Source organism: Sapajus apella, unplaced genomic scaffold (genome assembly GCF_009761245.1).
Source record: "Sapajus apella isolate SASKATOON/1434 unplaced genomic scaffold, GSC_monkey_1.0 scaffold652, whole genome shotgun sequence".
NCBI lineage: Eukaryota > Metazoa > Chordata > Mammalia > Primates > Cebidae > Sapajus > Sapajus apella.
Genome location: NW_022437578.1, coordinates 3,581 through 18,181, shown reverse-complemented (window position 1 = coordinate 18,181; position 14,601 = coordinate 3,581). Strand labels below are relative to the sequence as shown.

The following is a 14,601-nucleotide window of genomic DNA, read 5'->3' as shown; positions in this document are numbered from 1 at the left end:
TTTTTTTTTTTTTTTTTTTTTTTTTTTTTTTTTTTGAGACGGAGTTTTCACTCATGTTACCCAGGCTGGAGTGCAATGGCGCGATCTCGGCTCACCGCAACCTCCGCCTCCCGGGTCCAGGCAATTCTCCTGCCTCAGCCTCCTGAGTAGCTGGGATTACAGGCACGCGCCACCATGCCCAGCTAATCTTTTGTATTCTTAGTAGAGACGGGGTTTCACCATGTTGACCAGGATGGTCTCGATCTCTTGACCTCGTGATCCACCCGCCTCGGCCTCCCAAAGTGCTGGGATTACAGGCTTGAGCCACCGCGCCCGGCCCAAATTTTTTTTTTTTTTTAGTTGTTTGCAAATGGCTGTTACTTTGGGCACTAAGCCCAGCTTTCCTTAATCTCACTGTCTTTGTCTTTTTCTATTTCAAGATACTTTGAAAATTAGTGGTTTATTTTCTAAAAATGAAGTAAATTATCTCTACATTCCTCTTAAACGATATTTTATTATTAGATGGCTTAAAGCAATACTGTTTGGCTTTTCAATACTATATGTGAAAACTGATCATATTGCATGTCAAATTTTATTCACCCATGGTTTGATAATAATAGCTACAACACTTACAGGGTGCTACTGTTACTATTCTAGGTGCTTTATATGTATTGTTCATTTATTCCACACAACAACCCTACAAGTACCAATATTATCCTGTTTTTTATTTTTTGAGATGGAGTCTTGCTCTCATCACCCAGGCTGGAGTATAATGGTTTGATCTCAGCTCACTGCTAACTCTGCCTCCTGGGATTCTCCCGCCTCATCCTCCTGAGTAGCTGGGATTACAAGCATGCACCACCATGCCAGGCTAATTTTTTGTATTTTTAGTAGAGATAGGGTTTTACCTTATGGGCCAGGCTGGTCTTGAACGCCTGACCTCAGGTGATTTGCCCGGCGTAGCCTCCCAAAGTGCTGAGTCAGAGCCTGGCCATATTATCCCTTTTATAAATGAGAGATTTACCATACTTGCTTTAGTACAGATCTATATTCAGTATTGGAAAAATAAACCATGTTTGGCAGGGCTTATCAGTGAAGCTAGGAAGTTGGCCAGTTAAAGCAGGAAACCAATAGAAGAAAGGGAAGTAGTAGTAGAAGCTTGTTTGGAGGTTTCTTGAACCTTACTCTATTCTCCAAACAGAATTTCAAACAAAAAAGGCTTAGGCAATTCTTTTAAGCTGTTATTCAAAGGAGAATTACTTTCTTTTTAGCCCTAGGTCAACAAATAATTTACTAGTTTTTGTGAAGGCACGATCTGGAATTTATATATGGATTTTATTATGATCATGAAACATTAGCCTTTTGTAATCTTCAAAAGAACAGAGAAGCTCAGGAACATAGAAATATAGGAGCCCTTCTTCAAGTTAGAATAGGAACAAAGTGCACAAATTCCAATTATTCCTTTTGATGGTTGATTATCTCATGATGGCTATGGGACAGCAACTCTTTGTAGAGTAGCTGCAGTTAGCCAGGAGCAAGTAGAAGTCTAAAAGTAGATCTGACAACCCAACCATATGTTGATCTGGAAAGCCCTTTTCTATTTGTAGGTATTTTGGTGGACTATTTATTGTATGTATATAAATGTTTTTATATGTTTTATATGATGATTATATGAGTTTATGTGATGATATGATTCAATTTTACATAATTGAAAACCCAAAGTTGTGTAACGGTTCCAGAGTTGTAGAATAAAAATATCTTTAAAGATTAAAGAATTATATAAGATGAAAAGAATCATATGAAAGCATTAAGTCCCATTTTAATTCTATTTATTTATTTCTTTTTTCTTTTTTTCTTTTCTTTTTTTTTTTTTTGAGACGGAATTTCACTCTTGTTACCCAGGCTGGAGTGCAATGGCGCAATCTCGGCTCACCGCAACCTCCGCCTCCTGGGTTCAAGCAATACTCCTGCCTCAGCCTCCCGAGTAGCTGGGCGCGCGCCACCATGCCCAGCTAATTTTTGTATTTTTAGTAGAGACGGGGTTTCACCACGTTGACCAGATGGTCTCGATCTCTTGACCTGGCGATCCACCCGCCTCGGCCTCCCAAAGTGCTGGGATTATAGGCGTGAGCCACCGCGCCCGGCCTTTAATTCTATTTATGATAGTTTCAGTTTGTTGTCTATAACCTTTTCATTAGCCTTCTCAAACAAGGGGTTAAATTTCAGTGGACTCAATTCTTCCAAATGTTAGGAGGAATATCTGTCCATTCTCTCCAAAAGTAGAAAGCCTAGAAACTAAAGTAGAAACTATCAGAAAACTCTAGAAACTAGAAACTCTAGAAAATAATCTATTACTAAGTTAGCTTTCCATGTTTGTTAACTGTACTATAAAGCTTTTAAACCTTTAAATATCTGAAATACTTTTCATAAGAAACTCAGAGAAGTTAAGGGAAAAACTGGAAGGAAAACAGTAACTGGATTGTCAGTTGCCTTGTGTTGAGAAAAAGGGGCAGCTGGCTGGGCGCGGTGGCTCACGCCTATAATCCCAGCACTTTGGGAGGCTGAGGCGGGTGGATCACGAGGTCAAGAGATCGAGACCATCCTGGTCAACAAGGTGAAACCCCGTCTCTACTAAAAATACAAAAATTAGCTGGGCATGGTGGCGCGCGCCCGTAGTCCCAGCTACTCGGGAGGCTGAGGCGGGAGAATTGCTTGAACCCAGGAGGCGGAGGTTGCGGTGAGCCGAGATCGTGCCATTGCACTCCAGCCTCGGTAACAAGAGCGAAACTCCGTCTCAAAAAAAAAAAAAAAAAAAAAAAGAAAGAAAGAAAGAAAAAGAGGCAGCTAAAATTGATAACTAATTGTAGCTAAGATATTGGACAATATTAAAGTTTGCAAGTTATTAACAAGTCAGGGTTAGGCAGGGGTAATTTTCCAAGGGTTACCTTTCCTTCAAAATGTGATGTTTCTTTTCCTGAATATATCATTACTTTGACTCATCAATATTTTTGGACAAGTAACATTAGCAATAAAAGCCATCTAAGTAATTTGCCATTGTCTTAACCACCTTTTTTGTTTTTATTTTTATTTATTTATTTATTTTTATTTTTTTTATTTTTTGAGACGGAGTTTCACTCTTGTTACCCAGGCTGGAGTGCAATGGCGCGATCTCGGCTCACCGCAGCCTCCGCCTCCTGGGTTCAGGCAATTCTCCTGCCTCAACCTCCTGAGTAGCTGGGATTACAGGCATGTGCCACCATGCCCAGCTAATGTTTTGTATTTTTAGTAGAGACGGGGTTTCACCGTGTTGACCAGGATGGTCTCGATCTTTTGACCTCGTGATCTACCCGCCTCGGCCTCCCAAAGTGCTGGGATTACAGGCTTGAGCCACCGTGCCCGGCAACCACCTTTTTTAAATAAAAAAGGTGACTGTATGCGTTACACATGATAGTTTTTTCTATGTTCTTCTGGTTAAAGAGCAGATAGAAAAAACTTAAGACACAGTGAGGCTGTAACATGCCAAAGGTCACATAACCTGTAGGTACAGACAGATTTTCTGTGATTATTAATCTACTGAAATATTTTACAGTTCATTACATTACTAAATCCAGTGATCAATTAATGACACACCTGACATACACCCTTCTAGTTTCATAAAAATCATCTCATTAGGCTGGGCGTGGTGGCTCACACCTGTAATTCCAGCAATTTGGGAGGCCCAGGGGGTGCAGATCCCTCAAGCTCAGGAGATCCAGACAAGCCTGGACAACCTGGTGAAATCCCATCTTACAAAAAAAAAAAAAAAAAAAAAAAAAAAAAAATTAGCAGGCCTGGCTGAGGTGGGAGGATCACAGGAGCCCCTGAGTTCGAGGCTGCAGTGAGCTGTGCTCGTGTTACCGCACTCCAGCAGAGTGAGGCAGAGTGAGACCCCTTCTCAAAACACACACCCACACACACGACAACAATAACACAATAACAACACATCAACACCTCCAAGATATCTTATTAAACTCTGTGGATCTGTGCCATTTAAACCTAATTGTTTCAGGTAATTGTCTAAAAACATTTTTTTTCCCCCCCTGGAATGGAATGTGTATGTAGGCTCAGGGAATAACTCAGTTTATCAGGTTCTTGGCTCTTTTTTCCACAGGTCCAAAAGGATAAATGGATAAAGTGATGCTGAAATAACTTAGAGAACCAGTATTCCAATGCTTCTATTTTAAAACAATGAAGCCGTTTTTAAAATAGAGAAGTATCTATAATTTTGCTTTCAAGCAAACTAGCGTTAACGGAATCATTGCTATTCAAAACTATTTTTGAAGTATCGGTGTATATTTAAAAAATAATTTTTAAAAAGGAAAGCTCTTATTCTGGATTCCGCCACTCCCCCCATCCCCCCGCCCCCCCATTCTCCGCCCTCCCCCCATCTCGTCCCTCCGATGGCTTAAGTCGCATAGCTGAAAGGATTTTGCTCATTTTTTCCAAAACACTTCACGTCTGGGTAGTAGCCAGTCATGGAAAGTTTCAGGCAAATGTTACATTTGGGAGAGGGATGAAGCTCGTCCGGGGCTGCTCTCAGAGGAGTCGCCAGACGACCTGACCTGGGGGCCAGATGCGAGCTGGGACCGGCCGAGCTCCGACAGCCCGGACACACTCAGCCTCGCCAACCCTGCTGACCTCACAGCCCTCGGCTGCGGGGGCTCTCGCCCATGAGTCTCCCAAACAGCTCGAAGCCCCGGAGTTGAGGAGCCCACCGCTTCATAAATGCGAGAACCCTGAGCCCCCAGTACCCAACTAAGCTAGCCTCGGGGTTGGCGCGGCGTGAAGAAAGTGCTGCTGTGGAGCCGGGCCTGGCTCATCCGCTTCACACGTCAGTTTGACTCCCCTCCCCGCCCCGCCCCCCACCAGTCCCCCGCCCTCCTCTCCGCGCACCCAGAGCCGACAGAAATTTGACTGCTCCAATCGCCAATCAAAAGAGAGGTCGAGGATTTGAGCCAATCGAAGCTGCGAAGGGGGCGTGCCGCTGGCGTTCCCCACCCCCGGGTGTGTGAGCGCCCAAGGTCTCGAGCCCTCCCCTGCGCTTTAGCCTCAGTGCGGAGCCCTAGGCGGTGTGAGGAGGATCGATCGCGAGGATCCTTGGGCGCAGCAGTAGCAGCAGCAGCAGCAGTAGTACCTGCATCCGCTGCGGGAGTCGGAGCTGGAAACACACCCACGTCGCTGCCCTTTCCTCTTCTGTCATCTCACCGCCCCGCCACAGACCGCGTTCCGGGAGGAAAGCGGCCGCCCACGCCCGGAGCATCCTCCCCTGTCCAGGGGGCGCTGACTGACCCGGAGGCATGATGCGGCTGCGAGGCTCGGCGATGCTGCGGGACCTGCTCTTGCGGTCGCCCGCAGGCGTCTGCGGGACTCTGAGGCGGGCACAGCCCCTGGTCACCCTGTGCCGGCGTCCCCGGGGCGGGGGACGGCCGGCTGCGGGCCCGGCGGCCGCCGCGCGACTCCACCCGTGGTGGGGCGGGGGCGGCTGGCAGGCGGGGTCCCTCGCGCGGGGCCTGTCCAGCTCTCCCTCGGAGATCTTGCAGGAGCTGGGCAAGGGGAGCACGCAGCCGCAGCCCGGGGTGTCGCCACCCGCTGCCCCGGCGGCGCCCGGCCCCAAGGACGGCCCCGGGGAGACTGACGCGTTTGGCAACAGCGAGAGCAAAGAGGTGGTGGCCTCAGGTGAAAAGTGAGTGTCTCCGCGAGGCGCCGGAGGCCTCGTTCCGCTCTGGGCCCGGGCTCGGGGGAGTGGGGGGACCTGCTGTGGGGCGGGATGGGAGCCGAGGTCTTAGAAAAGAGAAAGAAAGAGATGCCGGGCGGCTGCGCCATGTGATTAGGCCCGGCCCCGCCCGCGCCTTCCCCGCCTGCGCCCCTCTGCCAGGCCCCCACTTCCCTTCTCCGCCCCCGGCGGGGGTTGCCCGGGTGGAGCAGTGGTGGGGCCTGAGGGGCTCGCCTGGCGTCCCCAGTGCAGGAGAGGCCGCTGCCTTGCCTGCGCCGCGTGCTCTGCTCCCTGGCTCGCGGCTGCAACGCCTGGCTGCCTGCCCTAGCCATTCGTGGGCGATGCCGCACGAACATCTCCACCGTGTGGCATTTAGGAGTCTGGCGTTCACCAGAGCCTTTACCTTCCTGACTTGTCGCCTTTCCTGGCTCTTTTCCGCTCTGCCTGCCCTCCCCTGGTCTCTGCCATCATCCTGTTGGAAGCCAGATATGACAGAGATCTTTATATTTCTGGAGTGGCCATCTCAGGCACGTGTAGAGCCATCTGGGGCACCGGAAACAGTGTTTCAGAAGTGAGATTAGGAGGAATAGGGTCATGTGGCCGAAAGATGGGGCACGCAGTATATAGACCACCTGTTTGCATTGAGGACCAGCTTTGGCCTCTTATGTCTTCCATGAGATGGAGAGATTTTTAGAAATAAAAGTTAAAGAGCCGAGATGAAATGTGACATAATACATTAACTCAGTGAAAAATTTGAGTTAAGTAGGTTTTGTGACTTCATTGTGATAGGATGTTGACTCATCCTGTATGTGTACAGCACAGTAGTTTAGTCTTAAAGCAAAATTGGTTTTTCTTAAACAATATGCAAAACAATCTCCTAAATATTTTTTGTCTTCTGCAATACAAATGGACAACTTTGTTTTCCCAAAATGGGTAAAACTTACCTGTTTGCTTTCATTATACCTTACTATTTTTCTGGCTTTGTATGCTGACACTCTGTAACCTGTTCTGCTTCCCTTTTATTTCTGCTGCTATTTCCAGCTCTAGCGTTCCTTAAGTCAAACCGAAAGTGAGAACGTTCTTACAATTTCAATCTCACGTTTGCTTGATATTTTCCTGTAACTGAAGTTGGGAGCTTCCAAAAACTTTACTAAAGTTCTTCTCCCAGACTGAAGAAGATTATTTGAAAAAAATCACTTGATGGGCGAAATTTGTGGCATTGTGTGATATTGGTTGTGCCACAAAATAACGTCCTGACCATGGGCAGGTTATTTAATATCTTGGGTTAGATAGCTTAAATCCTTTCAAGCTCTAAAAAGCTAAAATCTTGTTAAATATGTACTTTTCTCATGTTTTAGGGACTAGAATGATATTTAGTCTCATCTGGGACTTACTTTACTTTAACATTATCTGGTTTACCATACAAGTGCCCAAGTTACAGAATTGCAAAATGCAGTCACTACCATTTAAGAGTTAACGTTATGGAACTGCTTTCTAGTAAAATTATGTCTTCAGGTCTGTGTCTCTGCAGTGGCTCTAGTGCCTCTCTTTTTTTCCTCTTTTGTCAGATAGGAAATTGAGCTGCTTTTGTGATTCACTTGTCCAGAAGTTTCTGGTTTCATTGCCTTCTTAATAAGAAGTCACCTTTTAGCAATGGCCTCAAGGTTGTGAAGAAAGTATGTTAATTTGGTTAAAGTTTCTATTTCCTGAATGATCTCTTTCCAAATGTAGCTTTTCTCCTTTGGCTCCTTCCATTTTGCCTTTTTGTGACAAACATTTCTCTTATCCTGGGACATAAGCTCCCAGTTGATCCTGTTATCCTTTCTAATGCTTAGCCTCCAAAGCATAGGTCATCCCTCAATCAGCAGTCCACTTGGTATGCTAGCACTCACTCAGGACTGTGCTAGATTTTATGTAGTATTATTAAAATAAATAACCATGTGAAAATTAAATTAATTGACATTTTATAAAAGACAGCACAATATTTGGCGTGTATTAAATGTCACATAACTGTTTATTAGATACATGAGAAAAAAATTGCTTCTTCATTATTTTAAAGTCTCTTAAGGAGATTGGCCTTTGAATTTCAGGCTTGCACACAAAGTTTTTAAATTTTTTTAGTTTCCACAAAAATGTTTACCTTGGGAAATTGCTATACATATGTCTTACATGAAACTATGTGATTTGCACTGTTTACCTTTTGCTCTGCTGATAAATAAGTTCAGAGTAAATTTAATGCTTAACCACACCAATTTCATTAGTTCACATGGCTGAGGTATTTGCTTTTTCTTCATTCCTTGGTCCTGACTTTATATTTTATTTACTTTATATTCTGGAAAGGGGCAGCATATAAGCAAATTACCTTACCTTTTTCCCACAAACTCTTTGAACTAATGTTACTCTAGACTATACTGTCTCCTTTACACAACTTTAGTGTGGTTTAGGATATGAACATCTTAATATCATACAGAAAAATGTAATTATCTTTGCTCAGTTATCCCTATAGTGATCTTATTTAATTTTGTTATGGTTCATTCTGTTATCTTGAAAACCAACTTTGGTTGCCTCTCTTCATTTTCAAAATTGTTCTCTCTTCTTTCCTACTTCTTTTTGGGTTTCCTTACTGGGTAAACCCTGAGGCTGAGGCCTTTGCTCCTTTCCCACTTGTCTACTTTCTCAACAGTGTATCCCTTCTTTCAACTTTGACTTTCATCTTTGTGTAGGTAATACTTCATCTCTTAATCTAAGCTCCATTCTTACGTTTGTCTCCGCATATCTGATGACTTCAAATTTAAAATCTATACCCCAATATTCATTATTTTCTCTAATTCAATCTATTTTGCATACTGTTATGAGATTAATTTTAGAGTTTTAATTTGAAAATATCACTCTCCTTCCAGAAAACCAACAGGAACTGAAATGAACATTTTATATATATATATATATGTGTGTGTGTGTCTATTTTTTTTTTTTTAAGATGGAGTCTTACATGTTGCACAGGCTGGAGTTGCAGTGGCATGATGTTGGCTCACTACCAACATCAATTCTCCTGTCTCAGCCTCCTGAGTAGCTGGGATTACAGGTGCACACCACCACACCCGGCTAATGTATATCCTATTTTAGTGAAGGGTCCCTTGGAAGAGTCAAAGAGATAGAGGTACAAGGGCATTATTAAGTTTTTTTATTTGGGCATTTATTTTTTAATGAGAAAGGAAATGAGATAACGGAAATTGAGCTGAAAAAATACCAGCAAATGTATGTTGTTTAGAAAATAGATAATTCATGCAGGATGCAATATTGAAAGTATTCTCTTAAGACAACAGTGAGGTCAGTTTCTCCTTGTCAGATTGGCAGTTGTTAAGTCAAGTGATTAGAAATAGGAACTCTTGCATTGCTAGTAGAAGTATAACTTAGTTCAGTTACTTTGGAGGGCAGTTTGGTAGTTTTGGTTAAAAACTGCATACTGTGAGGTAGTAGTTGGATGTTTGCACATCTACATGAAGTCCTGGTATTCAAAAATATTTGTAATTACACAAATAAGCATAATTTAAAGTATATTTATATTTAAAAGTTCAAGAAAAAATGATTTCAGCTAGTTTTAGATAGTATGGATTTATGTTTTGATTGTTCAGCTTTATGTTTTAATAGTTCATATACTTAGTAAATGGAAAATGAAGGGCAAAGAAAATTGTGGTGTATACTCTGAAAACTGAATATCAAAGTAAGATTAAATGGTTATGCTTTTCAGCAAACATTGAATTGGGTAGATTGAGCAATACTAGTAAGAAAGTTGAGTCAGTATTTGGCAGATATAAATATTATGTTTTAGAATTGAATGACAGAACCCCTTTTAAAATAGGTAGCACGTTTTTATGATCCTTCAGTATTGCATTTGTTCTTGATTTTAAAAGTTAACATATTTACAGTTCACTAAAACTGAAATCACGGTGGAAAGTATGTTTAATTTTTTTGTTTGGGCTTCTCAAGTAGCCCCTTATTTATTTATTTATTTATTTATTTATTTATTTATTTATTTTTTAAGACAGAGTCTTGCTCTGTCGCCCAGGCTGAAGTGCAGTGGCATGATATCGGCTCACTGCGACCTCTGCCACCTGGGTTCAAGCAATTCTCCTGTCTCAGCCTCCCGAGTAGCTGGGATTACAGGCACATGCCACCCTTAGTTATATTTGATTTCTTCAATATTAACAGTTTTTTCTAGGTAATGATTATCAGTGAGTTTTGGATTTCTGTTTTTTTAAAAGCACGTGAAAAAAGTAACAATAACTATATGTCATAACATTTTTGTGGCCTAATATTTATATTAAAATTTGCATTAATCGCTTCTCGCCCTTTTGGCTAAGATTAAGTGTAAAATGTGCATTAATTAGTCATTGACAAATTTGTCCATGATTTGTAATTAACAAACTTCATGCTGTTAATTTTAATTTTATTAATATTTGGATGAAGTTTACTGTAAGGGCAAGAATTAGATTCTGAGGGGTTTAGTCTCCCTGAGTTTTAGCTGCATGTTTCCAGATCTTACTCTTTTATAGAGAAGTCTGCCTACCTCAAAGTCAGCTAATTGATGAAATGACTACCAAGTAGAATTCAACCTTTTTTATGAGGCAATAGGTAGGCCAGCTAAAAGGGAGGAGGGCACTATTTTAGTCCAAAGATAAATGTCACCTTGAAAGAAATTTGCTGAAGATATTTGTGGGTTTCTTTGAGTTTTAAAAAGTTACTTAAAAGAAATCAGGCGGGGCGTGGTGGCTCATGCTTGTAATCCCAGCACTTTGGGAGGCTGAGGCAGGTGGATCATTTGAGGTCAGGAGCTTGAGACCAGCCTAGCCAACCTGGTGAAACTGCATTTCTAGTAAAAATACAAAAATTAGCCAGTCGTGGTGGCGGGCGCCTGTAATCCCAGCTACTCAGGAGGCTGAGGCAGGAGAATCGCTTGAACCCGGGAGGTGGAGGTTGCAGTGAGCCTAGATTGTGCTACTACACTCCAGCCTGGAAGACAGAGTGAGACACTTTCAAAAAAGAAAGAAAGAAATCAGTAAAAGGCTGTACTACTTCTTTCTTGTGATATTTGAAATGAAGAAAAATTATGACTATAGAAACTGAAAGCTTAATTATAGAATTTGTGTTAGGGAGCTCAATCATGTTAAATCCTATGTAAATCAAGGTTATATTATATAGTTGCCTGTCTGTGCCTTTTCACCTTTAAGTCATTTGCTAGTAAGAAAAATGCTTAAGAAAGCTAAGTGAACAGATGTATTTATAAAAATGTTGCTAATTACTGATATCTCTAAGTGAGGTACACAGCTTTCACATAGAGATACTGTTAACTACAGTTTTACCCCGTAATCTACTCAGGTGTAAAATTGCTTAGGTTATGAAACACGTTGCTTATGATTGATCACTGCATTTAGTGATTTTCTGACCCCCTACAACATAGTAGAAGCAAATTTTTTTTTTTTTAGAAGCAAAATATTAATGTGCCTTGACTTCCATTTGGAAGTGTCCTCTGCTTGGTATGTAACATTCATTATAAAGAAATGTTTATAGTGAAAGCATTACTTTCAAAACATGGAACTGTACATGTTGCATAATGAACAAAACAGTGATAACTTTCAGGATTAAGAAATATATTTTTGTGTATTAATTTCTGGTATAGGCTTCTAAAAAAGATTTTTAAAATTGTCCTCTCGATGAGGATATTTTGAGTGACATAGACACTTCCTTCAATTTTTGATGGGATTGTAAACTTTCTGAAGAGCAATTTTTAACCTCTATGAGGAACTTATTAATTATTCATACCTTTTTAGGAATCTAAGCTTACAAAATAAACTGAAGTGTTAGATCTATTCCTTAATATTTTTGGTACAGTGTTATGCATACTAGAGAAAAATGGAGAAAAACTCATGTTCAACATTAATTGGATAGTTAAGTAAATTATGGTACATTCATATGAGAGTCTCTTACTTAGTCATGTAAAATGTTTGCGGATACTTTTTGGGACATAAGAAAATGTAATGTTAGACCAAAAGTTAGAATACAGAATTTTCTATGCAGTAGAATCTCAAGTGATCTTAAGCTATTTTAAAAAGCTCAGAAAAAGTAATAGAAGGAAGTAAGCCAAAATGATATTACCAGTTGTGGTTTATGAGAATAGGCATTATTTTTCCTGCCTCCTTTTGGTACTTTTAAGGTTTCCTATTATGAGTGGGAAACTTCTAAAACAGTAAAAAACATTACACAATTTTGAAAATCAAAGGAACCACGTCTGTTAAATTTTGAACTTGTAAATCTCTACTGCCTAGTCTTCTACCCCAATATCTTGATTCTGGTTATATAAGAATAGTAAACACCATTACATTGAAAGAAAAGTATGAAAATAGATTATGTATGAATTTGTACAGCTCCTGTTCATTAGTATTATGCATATTCACTGGTATCCTCAAACGTCAAACTTTAAAAATTTAAAACTATTCTTGGTAAATGTTACATATTTCTCTACCATATTAAAACATTGCAATGAATAGAGGTTAACGTTTCTTGTTCAACTTACGTGTATTTTAAGAAAGCAATATTATTTATTTATTTATTTTTAAGGAAGCAGTATTGTATTGCACTGTAATACAGTGATGCTGTAAGACAAGTGCTGGCATACTTTCCCTGACAGGTCCAATTGTAAATATTTTCAGCTTTTAGGGTTCTCTAGTCTCTATTACAACTACTCAGTTCAGTGGTGGTAGCAAAATAGCTACAAACAATAGGTAAATGGATGTGGCAGTCTTCTGATAAAACTTTATTTACAAAAAGAAGAGGCCCCTCCTATGGTTTGCCTACCCCTGCACTAAAATATGTTTATTGGTAAGTTCTCTCATGCCTTGATTGGTTCTGCTTTAACCAGTACTCTTAAGGGTGAGTTTGTTCTTAGGTGAATTTTTGTATCTTTTCCTCTACTTGTTCCTGTTATTCATGTCTCCACTTTAGCAATTCTCCTTCACTCTCACCTTCTGTATCCAGTTCTGCTTAGCAGCTTTCAAAAAATTGCAGTAAAACATACATAACATAAAATTTACCATTTTAACCATTTTAAAGTTCCCAGTTTGGTGGCATTAAGTACTTCTCTTAGTTTTTGTGTTAAGAACCCAGATAAATTTGCTTATTTGTAAATAAAAGTACGTAAGTCCTGAGTGAATAAAGTTTATGATCTCACTTGAGTGTAGAGATTTAGAGGACATCTATTTTTAGCAACTCAAAAACTGAGAATTAGGCATGGAAGTGGCTTTAAAAAACATTTAGTTCCAGCTCATTTTACATATTATATGAGCTGCCCACAGATATTAAATGACCTAAACAAGTTCAGACAGTTTTAGGATTTGTTTTGCTTTTTCTTTTTTCATCTATTAGCAGCAAATTAATTCAATTTATACAATTAAATTTTTTTTATGTTCAGGATTATAAGAGATCTTACAAACCCTTCTCCCCAGCTGCTGCTTTCCTCTCTTCTGTTATGTACTTCCTATAGGTTGTTACTCATCTCTACTTGTATACTTCCTTTGCATGGGAGTTCACTCCCTTAGAAGGCAGCCCATTCCATTTTCGTAGCTGTTTCATTTTTCTTTTCTTTTTTTTTTTTGAGACGGAGTTTCACTCTTGTTACCCAGGCTGGAGTGCAATGGCGTGATTTCGGCTCACTGCAACCTCCGCCTCCCGGGTTCAGGCAATTCTCCTGCCTCAGCCTCCTGAGTAGCTGGGATTACAGGCACGCACCACCATGCCCAGCTAATTTTTTGTATTTTTAGTAGAGACGGGGTTTCACCGTGTTGACCAGGATGGTCTCGATCTCTTGACCTCGTGATCCATGCGCCTCGGCCTCCCAAAGTGCTGGCTTGAGCCACCTTGCCCGGCCACTGTTTCATTTTTCTTTATGTGTGACTGAAGTCTTCCGTTACTTTCTACCTATATATTTTAGTTATTCTGAACAAGTCATCTATACTGGCATCAAAGTGATTCCAGTGACAGAATTCATATAATACCTGTATTATTCCATCTAGACTTATGTATTAAAGGATACTTGGCTGAAGAAATGGATTATTGGGAAAACTAACAGAGTTGGACATTATAGACTTGATCTCCCCAGATCCTAATCTTCCCACCTGAGACAGCCAGACTGCCTTTTGGATTAAACTTCTGAAGTTGTGCAAACACATGGACAAATTGCCATCAGCTGACAGGGACAGCCTGACTGTTTCCTCATATAAAGCTGGCTTTTGTATTTTTTACTTTGGTCTACTTTTAAATGAATTTCTTCTATAAAGTCCAATCAAAATAACAGCCCTAATTTAATATAATCTCATCTTTGCTTTGATAAGATACAGTTTTGTCAAGGCAGAACAATTTAGTTTTCTTATTTGCATTTGGTTAGAAATTTTTCAATTGGTAAGGAGCTTCATCTTTTATTATCCTTCAAGAATTACAGATATTCATCCTAAAATAATAGAATGCTAACCACTGAGGTGCATGACGTTTCAGAGCAGGAAGAGTCGGGATCGAGGAACAAAGGACTGATTCTGGTCCAGCCACTTAAGATTTATGTGACATTGGGCATGCTATTTGACTTTGATACTCTTTTTTTTTTTTTTTTGAGACGGAGTTTCACTCACGTTACCCAGGCTGGAGTGCAATGGTGCGATCTCGGCTCACCACAACCTCCGCCTCCTGGGTTCAGGCAATTCTCCTGCCTCAGCCTCCTGAGTAGCTGGGATTACAGGCACGCATCACCATGCCCAGATAATTTTTTGTATTTTTAGTAGAGACGGGGTTTCACCATGTTGACCAGGATGGTCAACATGGTGATG

At 40.8% G+C, this 14,601-nt stretch overlaps 1 protein-coding gene across 1 annotated transcript; it reads left to right on the top strand.

The window, feature by feature from the left end:
- Positions 1–4,968: 4,968 nt before the first annotated feature.
- LOC116546175 (glutaminase kidney isoform, mitochondrial-like) lies at positions 4,969–7,697 on the top strand. The gene has a single exon (XM_032272498.1). It carries the CDS (start codon positions 5,316–5,318, stop codon positions 5,703–5,705), a length of 390 nt encoding a protein of 129 aa, XP_032128389.1. The 5' UTR covers positions 4,969–5,315; the 3' UTR covers positions 5,706–7,697.
- Positions 7,698–14,601: the final 6,904 nt, after the last annotated feature.